The sequence below is a fragment of the Delphinus delphis genome, chromosome 11, assembly GCF_949987515.2.
Source record: "Delphinus delphis chromosome 11, mDelDel1.2, whole genome shotgun sequence".
Taxonomy (NCBI): Eukaryota; Metazoa; Chordata; class Mammalia; order Artiodactyla; family Delphinidae; genus Delphinus; species Delphinus delphis.
The window spans coordinates 37,263,569-37,279,297 of NC_082693.1; the positions used below are offsets into that span (position 1 = coordinate 37,263,569).

General features: G+C 36.8%; 1 protein-coding gene across 4 annotated transcripts in view; it reads right to left on the reverse strand.

Annotated features, from left to right (window-relative positions):
* Nucleotides 1-15,729, reverse strand: part of SLC38A4 (solute carrier family 38 member 4) — a 68,148-nt gene that overhangs the window by 27,381 nt on the left and 25,038 nt on the right. For 3 of the 4 annotated variants that reach the window (XM_060024636.1, XM_060024635.1, XM_060024637.1), the window contains exon 2: nt 2,732-2,961. In XM_060024636.1, coding sequence (XP_059880619.1) covers nt 2,732-2,850 — 119 coding nt within the window. In that variant the 5' untranslated portion in view covers nt 2,851-2,961. Of the gene's footprint in view, nt 1-2,731; nt 2,962-12,266; nt 12,390-15,729 lie in introns of those variants that run through there. The other variant, XM_060024634.1, reaches the window with a different exon arrangement.

Genomic DNA, 15,729 nt, shown 5'->3' on the forward strand with positions numbered 1-15,729 from the left:
AAAACTCAAGAAGTGGATTTTCTTGAACCTCATGGTGTACAAGTTAGGAACATATCCTGTCATTTTCCTCCTATTTCTGGAAGGAAGTATAATGTCCTCAGATGCTGCCTTCTTCCATCTCTGCACTTCTGCACTCCCCCTCCCTCTTGTGCTTTATTTTAATGTCCGTAGTTAATATACTTGCTATGTGGAGGCTGGTACACAATGTTCATAGTTGGAAACGGAGACCATAAAATGAACTGGAGCCCCAGATGGACCTAACGATTACAAAAACAAAAGTGTCATCTAGATTTAAACTCTGGAACATCCAATGTTCTATTTTAACCTTAATCAATAAGTTAGAATCCTTTAGTCCATGAGTAATTTTTAAATGTTTAAATGTGAAAGTAAATAGACTTTCTCCTTTGAAGCATTTGCATGATCTTATTTTGGCATGAGATGAGTTGTAGTCATAAAACATGCCAAGATTGTATAAAATATACGAGAAATGTCCCCAGTGTCTTCAATGATTTAATACCAAACCCAGCATATATTGAAAACATAAGTATAATGATTCCAAATAAATGTATTATGTTGAACTTCCCTCTAAATTTACATTTAAGAGATCTATCCAAACATAAACAAAACCCATCTTTTTAAAGTGATCGTACAATTGCAAAATGATGACCCACTTGAGTCAGGAGTTACAAGCTAGGTCACTGTAAGTGTTCCAGAACACATTATCTGAAGCTAACAAAAGCATTCTTGCTCTTTCCATGACGGCTTTCAGAGGACCAAATGTCCTGTAGGACTGTTCTTAGGACCATGTCCCCTTCAGCTCTGCCACCTCCATAGAGCTCATATCTGTGTGCATCCTTCTCAGAAACAAAAGAGCCCTCAGATTTGATCAATTTCCTGAGAGTGATGAAGTGGAGGAGGAAAAAGAAAAGTTTACAGAGTATCATCTATCTCAAAGGCACTCACTTAATCCTCAGCAAAGTAGGCGTTGGTTTGCCATTCTGCATTTTCCACTGAAGCTCAAAGAAGATAAATATCTTCTCCAAGATCAGGTAACTCCTCTGCAGATTCCAAAGCCCTGGTTCTACTACATTGTGCTTCCTCAAGGGTCACCTAACTAGAAAGCATCATATTTACATCTCCAGAGTCTCTCTCGTCCGACAACACTAACGTTTACTACTGCGCTGGCTTCTTGGAGGAAGAGCAGTGCTTCCTCCCGACACCCTTCCTGGATGTTGTGAATGCAATAAGATGTCTTGGTTTGAGGATAACATTCTCCACTTCAGACTGAGATTTGGTCAAATATTCACTTCTGAATGTCTTAAGTCGTGCATAATTTGTGTTATATAATATTTTGTGAGAAATTAATAAACTTATCAAATAACAGTTGTGCAGCTACTATGTACCAGGTAGTACCATTAACATGTTGTAGTGGCATCGTGAACATCTGGACAGGGAGAGGTTACGCAAAGCAGGGGGTGGTCACTTCTAACTGGGGGAAGGCTTCACAGGAGAACTAACATTGAGCTGAGTCTTGAAGGTTGAGTGCAGTCAATAGAGAAAAAGGGGAAGGTGAGTGGGTAATACTAAAAAAAAAGGGCATTCCAGGCACACAGAGCAGAGTTAATGAAGGAACAGGAGCTCTGAGTGGCTCGACAAGGCTAGGAAAGAGGGTACAAACAGGGAGCAGGGCAAGAGATGGACAGGAGAGCTAGATGAGGGCCAGATCATGCAAGGCCTTATATGCCAAGCAATGTATGTATAGTCTAATCTCTCTCCTATAGCTAATGGGGAACCACTGAAAGGGTTTACCCAGGGATGGAACATAAGTCAATTTGCAATTGTAAAAGATTACTTTTGCAAGGGATGTGCAGGGCTAGTTGGAAGAGAGCAAAATATAAGACAGGAAGACAAATCAGGGCTGTTCTAGTAGACAGGTGACAGATGATGAGGGCCTATAATAAGATGGCAATAGAATAGGTACAGACAAGTGGGTAGATTTGAAATATTAATGAGGTAGACCCAACCAGATATAGTCGAACATTGGATGTGCAGTTTCGGGGAAAGGATGAGTCAAAGTTGACACCAAACATCCTTTGATTGAGCTCCTGAATGATAGTGATGACTTTCACCAAGATGGGTTTGCTTGAGGAGGGACAGAGTTTGAAGGGAATGGCAGTAGTTCAATATTAGACATTACAAGTTTGACTTTATCAATGAGGCAATTCAGACACATGAGTCATCCAGTAGAGATGGGTAGTAAACACATCTGTGAGTTGAAATAGAAGTGGAACCGGCGGAAGATATGGCATATGTTCAGTGGGTGAAGCCTGATGGCTGTGAATAAGCTTCAGGACACTTTTAGCCAGAGAAGAATCCCTGCAGAACCCTGGAGATGTAGCAACACTTACAGGGCAGTCAGAGGAAGAGGAGTCTGAGAGAATAGTCCAAAAGGTAACAGAAGCGATAGGCTAATATCATTTAAATTATTCTATATTATTAATAGGGACAAGAACACTGTAACTGCAATTCTAAATTAACCACACAAAGATTGACATACAATAATAATGTAATAATGTGTACTTCAGGATCAGGGAGTTGATGTGTTAACATCAAAGTCATTGTTATCTCTCAAATAGGTAATATATCCAACTTTTCCCAACAAAAAACTTGTTTTCCATGTCCATAAATGTCTCTTATTTTTCCATGGAACCTGGTTATTTTAACCCCATACCTGCTCATTGCTGCCTTTTCTAAATTTCCCATCCCGGTGTAGCTATCTTGAATACTTTCTCCACTGATGCTCTCATCATCAGGTTCGATGTTGACATTGCTCAGTTCCATGGGATCCATTTGAGCTGTCAGCGCTTTCTTGTCCACACACAAGCTCCTTCAGTGTAAACAAGATACTGTACCTTCAGCTTGAGGCTCTTCTACTTGGAGTTATGTTCAGAACACTCTGTTCTGCACACAGAACACAAAATAAATCATTATAATTTACTTTAAATTAGATAAATAAACACTAGTCACCTATTTGTGTATGTTCTCTGTAAAAACATGGAAAGGAAGTAAACTGCTAAAAACTTCACATAAACATGTCCCCAAAGGTTCCATTACCCAATACAAAAAAAAAGAAAAAGAAAAAAAGAAAATGGAAGAGAAAAAGGAAAATTCTTAATAAATTGCCAAATCAGCAGGTATTTATAGAATGCCTACGTGTGGCAGGTGCTTTGCTAGTCACCGTAGGAAGAAAAAAAAATCTTAAGACATGGCAGCAGTCTTTAAGAAGCTTTAGCTATTTGTAAGCAGATTGCATGACTTAAAAGGGCGACAATAGTAAACTGTTGATAAAGGAAGATCTGCCAAGGCAGAATCTACCAATGTCTCTACCAGCAGTAACACAGAAAATTACTGCTTTAATTTGTTAATTGGGCATGAAAGAATTAACACCACCAAAATGCTTGATAACATGCAACACAGGGTAGGATCAGCCTCAGGGAACCACTTTCCAGGCACTTGGATCATGAAGCCAAAGTTAAGAATAGTAACCAAAGCAAGTACAGGTTTATCTTTGAATCAGCCTCAGTCACCATTTATATAAAGTTGAAATGCACTTTAACAAGAAAAGGGTCCAGCTTTTAGGCTCTGCTCTGCCTTTAATTTATTGGATTTCAGCACAAGTTATTTAACTTTTTGACCTCATTTTCCTCAACTGTAAAGTGAAAAGGGATGGACTGGCACTGTGTTAAAAGATGCCATGAACCCATTAATGGTAATGTTCTGAAATTTTTACTATTGAAATTCTTGTTGAATCGTTATATTGGGAGAAACACTATTACTCTTGGAATGTGTGGTTCTGAAACATGCACTACCCATTTGGTAAGGAAATCCTGAGTAGAGAAACTAACATAAAAATTGCTCCAGAATTCATGGAATCCACAAATCCCCTGACAAATATGAAACAGCCACACGAGAAGGCCTCCACAATCCAGTGCTGCAGCAGCACATCTGTGAAAGACAACTCACACTCAACATGAGTTCACACCCCAAATCACAAAAGTTACAAATCACACATGGAAACTCATTAGGAGTGTCAGCAGGCACAAGAAATAATAAGATTCATACCCGAGTGACTACAAACTGCAAAGTAACTTAAAATGGACTTTAAAATTAATACAATAAAAAGTAATAAAAGATTCAAAATCAGAAATAACATCCATAGATTAAGAACATGGTAAAAAAAAAATCAGGTTAGTTTGAGAAACAGCCAAAAAAGAATTCTAAAAATGAAATGTATAGTCATATACAAAACTCAGCTGAAGGGAGAGTAATGAAACTGGAAGATAGATCAGTGGAAATCACTCAGATTATATCCCAAAGAAAGAAAGAAAAATGTAAAGAAGTTAAGAGACATGGGGAAGAAAAATGAGAAAAAGAAGGTTAAACATACCCTAATAGTTATTCTAATATGAGAAAATTATGAGACTAGGGAGAGACCAAAAGGACATAATGGCAAAGAATTGGTGGGAACTAAAGAAAGATAGTAGTTCTCAGGATTTAAAAAAACACACAGTACTTCAAGCAAGAGGAAGAAAAATGAATATATTCATTAATATGAGGTAGTGTAAGTGTATAACATCAAAGATGAAGAGAGAAATGTTAAAAGCACTAGAGAGAATAGAAGTAAGACACACATACAGTTAAAAAAAGAGAGGGCTTCCCTGGTGGCGCAGTGGTTGAGAGTCCGCCTGCCGATGCAGGGGACACGGGTTCGTGCCCCGGTCCGGGAAGATCCCACATACCGCAGAGCGGCTGGGTCCATGAGCCATGGCCGCTGAGCCTGCGCGTCCGGAGCCTGTGCTCCGCAACGGGAGAGGCCACAACAGTGAAAGGCCCGCGTACCCGAAAAAAAAAAAAAAGAGAGAAACTTGTACTAACCGAGTACAAAGGCTTCTCTCAGCACCACACAGTATCAGTTTCACTTTCCAGTAGCAATCACTAACGACAGTTACTGTTTTTAGTTCTTCATTTAAAGTTAGTCATTCTAAATTTAAATTATTCACTAAAACCTCTCTGACTTGGTTTATCAACTCTAGACTGACGCTTAGGAAGGATAAGGAAATCAGCATACTTCTTTCTATACTCCTAATTCCTTCCCCCACCCTCCTAATTGTTTCAGTTCATGAAATACTTCTACAATGTTAAGATGCATAATAATTTCATCCTATTCTGTAAAACAAATCATAATTTATCTAAAGGATGTTTCTGAACACTGAAAATGAATAATCAGTATTTACAACGTTATGATTGTATAAATAGTATGCCCAAAGAACCTACAGTATATTTGACTACATAATAAAGGAAATATAATCCTATATTACTAAAACTTTGAATGCAAATTATCCATGCTCTTTTACTTTCTGAACGGCTTCCTCCTCCATCCTCTGGGTCTTGCTCAGCTGCCAATGTTTCTTGAATGCCATGCCATCTCCGTTCTTCAATTCATTTTGCATTGTACTGAAATACTGCCTTGAATAACTTTTTTTCACACAATAGGTCCATGTTTGTAAGCAGAATTTCTGAGTTGTGTCATGTTGGAAAATGTCTTTACTTTGCCCTCAAACTTTTTTGATTGTTTGAATTCTAGATTCAAAATCACTTTCCTTCATTATGTTGAAGATATTTGCCTCTTGACTTCTAGCTTCCACTGACGAGTCAGATTCTCATTTCTTTGACTTTTTTTCTTTTGGAGGGTTTTAGGATCCTTATCACAATCTGAAATTTCCCCAGTATGTAACTAGATGTGAGTAGTTTTAAAAATTCATCTTACACCGCACGTGGAGAGACCATTCATTGAAAAGACTTGTGTCTTTCTTCTGACCATGAAAATGTTCTACTATTTTAAATCGGTTCCCTTTCTCTAAAACTTGTATTAGTCATGTATTGGACCACTTGATCTCTATTGCCAAGATTTTCTCTTTATTTCCCATCTCTTTATTACTCAATGTTCAGGGATAGTTCCTCAATGTCCAAAATAACAAATTTGATCTTCAGTTGTGTGACATTGTGATATAATAATAAATATACATTTGATCTTCATCCTCATTCCTGGCACAGAGCTCCAAAAGTAATACAATAAATTAATATTTGGGTTTTGTCCCCAGTTCCTGAAATAGCTCTGGAATGATAAAGGAGTTTTTGTTGTTGTTGTTATTCATAACAAGACCCTTTCAACCACACCTGAGTTTACCTTAATGAAGTGACTTTTGTAAAGCCCCTAAGGATGAGGGGGCTGGTTGCCAGGGGAACCAATCAAGTGATTAGACAGTTGGAGCTTTCAGCCCCACTTCCAACCTCCTGGGAGAGGAGAGTGGGTGGGGACTCACTAATGGCCAGTGAGTTAATCAGTCATGCCTAGTTAATGAAGCCTCTATAAAAAAATCCTAACTAAAGGGGTTTGGAGAGCTTCTGGACTGGTTATCATATGGAGGTGCTAGGAGGGTGGAACACCAGGCAAGGGCATGAAAGCTCTGAGATCCCTCCCTTCATACTTTGTCCTATGCATCTCTGCCATCTGGCAGTTCCTGAATTATATCCTTTTATAATAAACCAGTAATCTAGTAAGTAAACTGTTTTCCTGAGTTCTGTGAGCAATTCTAGAAAATTATTAAATCTGATTTATAGCCGGCTGGCCAGAAGTACGGGAGGTCTGGACTTGCCATTGCATCTGAAGTGGAGGCAATCTTGTGGGACTGAGCCCTTAACCTGTGGGATCTGATGTTGATTCCAGGAAATAGTGTCAGAACTGACTGAACCGTAGGACTCCCAGCTGGTGTGGGAGAATTTGTCAGTGTGAGAAAAACCCATACTTTTGGTATCAGAAGAAAGTATTAAGAGTAGGGTAGAAAAACATTGTTTACTTTTAATCTGTACCCATTTTATTTTTCAACCTGCCCACTAATTATTTTTCACACTCATGTTTTTAATTTCTGAGAATCTGTTCAGTCTCTTCCTCTCTTTTCATAACATCTTTTTTTGTTTGTTTTACAGTTGCAGTATTTACTCAACCCTTTCTAAGACTATTGATTAGAAGTTTCCAAAAGCTCTTTTTGTCCCCTAAATTATGTCTTTTTTTCTGGAGTTATTCTGTTTGTTAATTTTGGCCCTTCTCTTCCATATGCCTGGTTTTCCTTAAACTCTTAGCGATCCTAGGTTGTCTGTTCATATTTGTGAATGAAGAATATATTGGTTAGCTTAGAAAACTAGTCCTTGGGGTTTCTCTGAAATCTTGCAGGCTCATTACACTGATGGGGGTTGCTCCCTTGTGGGTCCTGGGTAAGTGGGGTCTATGCACCCGGTCTGTGTGCAGAGCACCCGCAGGACCCTACTCACAGACACAGCTGGCACTGTAGGCGAGGTGTCTCTGGAAGAAAAACACAGTGATGTATTTTCCCCTTTTGACGGAGCTTCCATTCCTGCTTGTTGTCCCTTTTTGCCTGCTGTGGAGGCCCTGGTACTTATTATAGAGTCCATTCTCAGGCTCTCTTTCAGACTAGATTACAGCCTTATCCTTTGGGCAAAAGAGGCAGACCAAACAGACCAAGAGTCCAAACCAAGGCTCCTTGGTGAACACCTGGTCAATGGTTGTTGGTGATTCACGCCTCCTCTTTATATATATTGACTTAACTTGGAACCGCTACTGGGTCCTTCTGGAGAAAGCCCATTTACCTGGTTTACCCCAGTTCCTTTTCTTTTTCACAGGTTTTCCAGCCCTATCTGCTTCCTGGCTTCTAGGAATTCTTAAAACTTCCATTTGTTATTGACACTGCTATTATTTTACAGAACATTTGTTCGTTTACAAAGTACCATTTTGTTTGAAGTTTCATTCTTTGAATCCCTCAATGGTAGGTCATAAGCCCCCTATTTTAATCTACTCTCAAAGGTTCATAAACCAAGGATTCCTCAAGTCACAGCTTTGGCCCAGGCCTCTACTGTGACCTCCAGTTCCAAGTGTCCAGATATACACTTGCATATCTCAAAGGTAGTTTAAATTCAACGTGTCTAAAAATCTAACTTGTGATAGTTCCCCTTCTTCCAATATTTCCTCTCCAGAGAAAGTTGTCACCATTTATCCAGCTCCTCAAATCAGAAATATCAGTCTTTTATTATAATTTTGTTTATCCCTTACATCCAGTCTTTTCCAAAGTCTAGTTGATTTTACAAACAAATTATTTCTCAAATTAGACTACTTCTTTCCCTTTCTTACACCATCAGTCTTGTCCAAGCGACCATCATTTCTTACATTTTCAATTGCAACAATTGTAATTGATGCCTTGAGTCCTTTCTTGCCTACTTTCTCCCTCCTCATTCATTTTCCACACAACATCCAGAGTGATCTTTTAAAAACAAAACTTAGGTCATGTCATTTATTTGCATAAAACCTTCTATTGTCTTTACTTTACTCTTAGGATAAAGTCTAAGATTCTCAGCATGCCCACAAGGTTCCACATGGTCCCTCCACTTCTGGCTTCATTCCTTCCACACTCTCCCCACCTCGTTGTACTAGCTACTCTGGCCTCCTTTTCATTTCAGGGACTTCCCAAGTTCTCTACCACCTCAGGCCATTTGCACATTCAGGTCGCTGTGCCTGGAATGATCTCCCCCTCCTGCATGCCATGATTTGCTTAGTCAATCCCTCTGGGGGATTACAGGAGTATACATGTCAGCAGTCCTGGGGACTTCAGCTAAAGTCTATTTCACACTGTACTTATTCATAGGAACATCATTAATTTCATTCACATTAAGCAATGCTAATCCCAGGGTTAAAAACAAAACAGAAAATGTCAAACACTCTTATGGTACTTACTACATGCCAGACATTATTACAAGGGCTTCACCTCTATCAACTCATTGAATTCTCACAGCATCCTACTGAGGTAGGTACTATTTTTGTTCTTATTCCCATTTTACAGATGAGGTAATGAAAGTCCAGAGGGGTTGAGCATACTCTATGCTACACCACCTCTGTGCTGTTGTCTCTACTACAGAGAACTAAAGCCCAGACAGGAACAGAAAATCTGGCTTTGGTGATAAATAGAACTGGTTGTAAGTCCTGACCAAATTAACTAACTTCTGACTTTCTGTCATCCCATATGCAAAATGAGAATAAAGCAGTGTGAGGGTTTAAATGATATTATGCATGGCAAAGTGTGGTTTGTAGTAAGCCCTCAATAAATTTAAATCCCTCTTCCCTCTCCCAATCATCAGAATTTAATTACTGCCTACATCTGCATGCAAATGTGTATAGTATTTCATATGAATATCTACACACGCATATAATTTACCATAGGCAGTTAGAGGACCTTACAGTTCTCAAACTCTCACAAACATTGTAAGCAAGGTAGGTACTCCTTCACAAATAAAAAAATTGAGACCTAATCTTATACTATTTTCACCATCTATAAAACACTTACATTTTTAGTTGTATGATTATTTGATAAATAACTGTCTCCTCCAATAGGTAAAAAATTTCATGAAGGTGGGAACAGGGCCAGGTTTGTAGACTACATATACATATTCCCATCATCTAGCACAGTGCCTGGTGATACATTCTCCTAAGACCAAGGCAACTTTGTATGATCTCCTTTATAGATACAAGTACACATTCTTGTTATAGCTTTCTAGGTTAATATTTCAAAGTGAAATAGAAATGTTCCCTTCTGGTTCCCAAGAGAAAGAACAGCTTTGTTAGACAAAGAATGTTCAAAATTCTTCTAAAAGAGAAATCATATTTAGTTTGACAGAACTTTTGGTAGTCTAGCCTTTCTAGCTAATGATGTTAAGTTTCTCTGCAAAGGAGATTTTGCAGAAACAGACTGGATATTCTGGTGCAGTGGTCTTCTGCATTGCCATCTTACTTCACTCATTCATGAAGGTGCAAAATCAAAACTTGAAACAAAGGTATTTGGCACACTATCACCATTTGGAAGACTTTGTTTCATCAGGTTTATTAAGCCAGCCAGATGTCCTAAATAGCTGATTCCTTGTATCCAATTTCTAGTTATTAAACATTATGCATAACATTTCTTTGAAACATGATTTATAAGCATTTATTTTACCCGATAAGTGAAAGTGAAAAAGGAGCTAGCATTTCCCACTATCGCTATTTGTTTTGTCTTTCATGCCAGCCCAGTTCTGATGAACATACTCTGAAATCCAGGTTTAGGCGGCAGAGTTTACACTTTGGTTGAGTGCGCAGGAAGTAGCTCGTCCTGCAGCTTCTAAAAGCCAAATTATCTTGCATCCGAGGAACTGATTTAAATCCACATCCAAAATATATCTTAGATAGATGAACATAGGTTTGACAATGAAATAAACCTAATTACCTTTATGTGAAATTCTCTTAAACAATTTCCCCAACAATGCCATTCTAGTCACACATTGATATTCAGATGGCGTATGAGCCTACGGCATGATTTCTCACAGAAATTAGCTTCCATAAAAGCTTTCACTGTCATTCAGTCTGATGTACGTCTTAGAAAAGAAACTGGCCATAATAGCAGAACCATATTCACTTGACTACTTCCTATTGCTGGTGATAATAGTTTAGCATTTTTCATTCCCTTCCTCTACTTAGACATAGCTTAGAAACAATATCAAGGGAGAACTAGAAAAGTTAAAAGAAATAACCTTATGCTGAGGTCTTGTCCCTTTGCTAAGAATATTACATGCTTGTTAATATAAGAATTAAAGCAGCCCTTTGATGAGGTATAAAGGACTATTCATAAAATCTGAATACATTATTTTGCTTACAAATTTTCTAGCTCTGCTCTGAGAAAAAGACATAGATTCTCTAGTCATCTTAAATGTTAAGAAATATCTGAAATTCCTGCATAAATTTTAGTTCCTATTTTCCCAAACAATAGTTTGTTTCCAGAAATGAACAGCAATATGAGTAGCATATATGAAATTAACATAGTGAACTGTTTGTTCTATCCATGTTAATACATGATATTTAATAATCTGTCATAAATTATGCATACACTAAGTTCCAAAATGTCTACATTCTATATAATAGATACTGGACCACCCCCAGAGTTACTTTTTTTCTTCTGAAAATAAATTTTTTTTACTTTCTTTAAAGTAACTCATGTATTAAAAATAATAGCTTCAATAACCCATAAAGCACACTGTATAACATGGTTAAAGAAAGCTCAACAGTTTGGCTCTCAAAACTACATTTCTCGGTACTTAAAAGTTACTGATATACTCCCTAGGAGTATAAATATAAAGACTTTCCAGAAAATCGCAAAACATTATCTAAATATAAATCGCAACAACTAGAAGATCTTGGTCTGTAAAATAAATGGCGATCTTTTACAGGAAACATACCTAAATTTCTTTAGTTCATCAAAAATAAAAATTCTTTCATCCAACAAGTTGCCCATGAATATGATATATATCATTTCAAATATTTTTCACTGAGTTATAAACCACTCAGTTTTGCTATCACCTGTGCATTTAATTAAAATAATCACCATATATTCTGTAAGAAGCTCAAAATGCAAGGGTACTTAAATCCATTAAGAATTCTCCCCATCTGATTAATAAATTTGAGGAATAGAGCTCAAATTTTTAATGATTCCAGTCCTTCCAAATCCAAAGCTTTGCTTATATTCTACTCAATCTCTCAGTTTCTTCTAGTAAGTTTGCTGCAAAAATACTCCTTCACTAAAATGGTTACATAAGAAGACAAGGTAAGACACAACTTCTGTTTTGCGTTTGACAGTGATGCAGCCCAAACATTTAGCCTTTCACATCTACTGCAGTGATGTGATGTTCCTTCTTTGATTAGACTACATTTTTGTGGGCGTTTTTGTTTTCAAGATAAAGAAAACCTTTAATGTTATAACACTGAGAATGCACTTCTCAAACATTAGACTTCCTCCTAAGACAAATTAAGTTGGTTCCTCAGAGCGATTAACCAGGAAATGTAAATAACTAAACCCTTGTTACCTGCTGGTTTTGCAATGTTTCCCTTTTCTATTATCCACCTAAACCTATCTGCAAAAGAAAACTGCAATCAGGATCTGGGTAAATAATTTCAATGTCTGACATTATATTGAATTGAGCTTTTTTTAAAGAGAAAAAAAAAGTTACCCAAGTAGTATTTTCAAACATTTTAATTTGTAATAAATAATCAATACCATAAAAAGAAGAAAGGAAGCATTATTTTAACACTGCAAATGTTCATTTAAAAACAGCTTTACCTTAATTATTTATCCAGTCCTGTGCAATCTTTCCGGAATTGTTTGGAATGGCAGACCCCTGTTGCAGAGGTGACTTATGTGAACCTTTGGGGATCTAGACAATGATTTAAAGACCAGTGGGAGTGAACTAGACAAGCCAATCACCACCACCACCTCTCACCCCAACACCTCCCTCTGTCCAACTTGCGTCAGCTCTTAAAAAAAAGAGAAGCTAAATCAGTTTACTGTTGTACATTTGGATTAAACATCAGTTACACCAATTTCTATTTGCTTTTAGAATTTTGGCTTTTATGCAACAAACTACTCACTTACTGAAAGTTTTTTCTTGATTCTTGTCATTCTGTATCAAGATTCTATAGGTTGGTTGACTGATAAATCTCAAAATGTTAATTTTTCAACAGGTTTATGAACTTAAGTTAAAGTAAAATAATACCAGAATAACAGAGTCGGACTGCTTAATGAATATTGTAATCAGAATGCATAGAAAATATTAATGGAATAGCAAAAGAGTTATTTTCTTTTGAATTGTCGATTTTATTCAGAGGAAATGTTATAGAATAACAGACACTCCCAACGGCACCAAGTTACTCAAGGTGCCGTGAGGTTGGAAATCATAAGCTCTGTCAGCCTCTGCTACCATTTCAAAGGCAGTGTGCTGAGTAAGCAAAACACTATTTGGAGTTTTTAAAGAATTTCTAAACAGACATTTTCTCCCTTTCAAAAAAATCTACTTGGCTTTCCACGTATTAGAGGAAGAGTTCAAAGATGTTGGCAAATAATTCATTCTGTTATGAAAATGTATAAAGCAGACTTATTTCTGAAAGTGAGGTGAGAAAAACAAATTTAAAAATCAATCCAGAATTAAGGGTTCTTTGCCTTTTTAATATTTATAACGTGGATAAACTATCCGATGACCAATCAGAAGGAATGCTAGATTGCAACAGTTGTGTCAATTCCCTATTTCTAAAAAAAAAACCCGACTAAACATTGTTCTTTGAGTAGAAAATTCTTAAGTTGATGCAAGACATTAAACATTAAACAAAACGTCCAGTTATCCATTTCTCTTTTCCATTTTAAATGTGCCCATTTCGTCTATTAACTTTATCATGGTATGTTTACATTCGTCTTTTAGTTAGCTGCTTCTTTATTTTTCAGCGTTACCTTGTAGTTTTGTGCCTTATCAGATAAAAATTATTATGGTCTAGGGGAAAAATGATAATAAATACACTAATTTTAATTTCAGATAAGTTTAAAGACTATTCCTTTTCAAATTACTTCCGTCATTTAATTATAATCTTTCCAACTTAAGATTTCCTTCTGTTTGCAAAGTTACAAATTTGCAAAGAATTAAGAATAAAATAAGTATAAAATTAAGTATAAATAAGTATAAATAAGTATAAAATTAAGAAAGGAAAAATAAGTATAAATAAGTATAAAATTAAGAAAGGAAAAACCTGCACTAATTGTTAGAAGATGAAACACTTGTATTCTAGTAAAAGTCCATTTAATAGTGGAAATCCATTTCATACTATATCTTCATATAAAATAGGGTGGAGATAAATGTATAAACACCTACAGCTTTACTTCTCTTAAAATTTTAAGCTTTGGCTTCCATATAATTCTGATCTTCAAGTTCACTAAATAATTATAACAAATTAGCGTGTTGGATTAAAATTAAAAGTACACATAAGAGACTTCTATGAAGGGTCTTTTCATATTTCTTTAGAACCTACTCTAATTGCAAAATTCTTATCACAGAACTTTCCTAACATTGACTCAAAAATCAAATACACACATGCAAAAACTAATTTGACAAAAGTTGGCTGAATTAAAATGACTTAGGAACGTTTTTGTTATTTAACTATTTTTCCCCTAGATATTTGGCATGTTTAGACATGCAAAAATTAATGAAGAAATGTACGGTCTTGGTCTTGGCAAAACTCACAGTAACTTTCCTTTCATAAGGAAAATACAGACTTAAACATTATAGTTTCATGTCCTGAACATTTCTTAACATCATATCATAATGTGATTTCACATATATATTTGGTAATAGGTTATTCTCTTTTGGTTTTTAAAAAATGCAAATGCTACATATTCTGTTAGGTTCTGATTCGGTTCAAGCATCACTGTACAAAGAGGTAATGGACCAGAATATGCACAGAATTTTAAAAAATGAATAAAATGAAATGAATAAAATGAAACATATATGGGTAATGAATAATGAAGCAAGTCCTTCACATAAGGAATTCATATAAATGCCACCAAGAACAGGTATATGAAACTTGGTCAGGGTAGGGGGGTAGTCTGCAGGCGGTAAAATATGTCCACTTAAAGGGATACCGGGCTTCCCAAATTATAACATGATTAATATTAGCAGAATTGCACCATATACGCCATAGGATGCCAGAAGATGAAAAGTCCCCAGGGGCTGAGGCCATCCAAGACGACTTCAGGGAGCCTAAGGACCTAGAAGAGGGCCTTAAAGTCCAGGTGAGATTGCAACGGGTAGAGAGGAAAGGGAGAGGCATCCTGGACGCAAATTGCAGACATGATAAAAGCATATTCTGGCAACGGTGAGTAGCCTGGCTGCAGCAGAGACTTTTCAGAGCAAAACGGAATAGAACGGAAGAGTCCAGGCTGTAGAAGGCGCTAAATCTTGGGACTCAGATTTTTGTGATCAGGATCTCTTGAAAGCTTCTGAAGAAAATCATAGAATCAGCAGGGAAGGGAATAAGATGGGATGATAGGGCGGAGCTAGAGATAGGGACAAGAAGGATGCTGAGGATGTTGGCTGATGGCTGAGCTTTGGTGTTATTGGCCTGTCTGAGAACAATGACAGAAGAGAAGGCAGATGGAAAGGATTTAAAGTGGGGTCAGTGGTAGTTTGACTCTTTCTTATACTACTGCTTCCATTTATCACTCTCACTAGCTCACAACACACGCTGTGAATTTTATGTGATCATTCTATGAGAAATAAGAAACTTGCAATAAAATCTTCATATTCCTTTACATAGAGAAAGAGAATATATGGTGGTAACTCATCCATTTCAGGACCCCTCCCATTAATCTGTGGCTATTCTTTTCAAACAGTACAGAGAAGGTCCTAGAATGTATATCCCAATATGTTATCTATTAAAAGTACAAAATTGCTGACTCAAAATAAACTGATTCAGATCACATCCATGCATTGAATCAGGTTTTTTTCTTGCCCATACTTAAAAGCGTTGCTCATCTTGTTTCAAATTTCTACCTTCATCGATTTCTTCGAAGGGAAAGTTGCAGCTGGATAAAGTTAAAATTGGTCAACAATTAAAAAAAAATCCCTTAGCCAGATCATCATGGCATTTTTCAATGACACTGGGAAAGGTAACCTCTTGTTCTCATCATGACTGTACCCAAATTTCTAATTTTAGTCATGGGACAAAATAATACTTGACAATACAATGGGCTTATAGTCAAA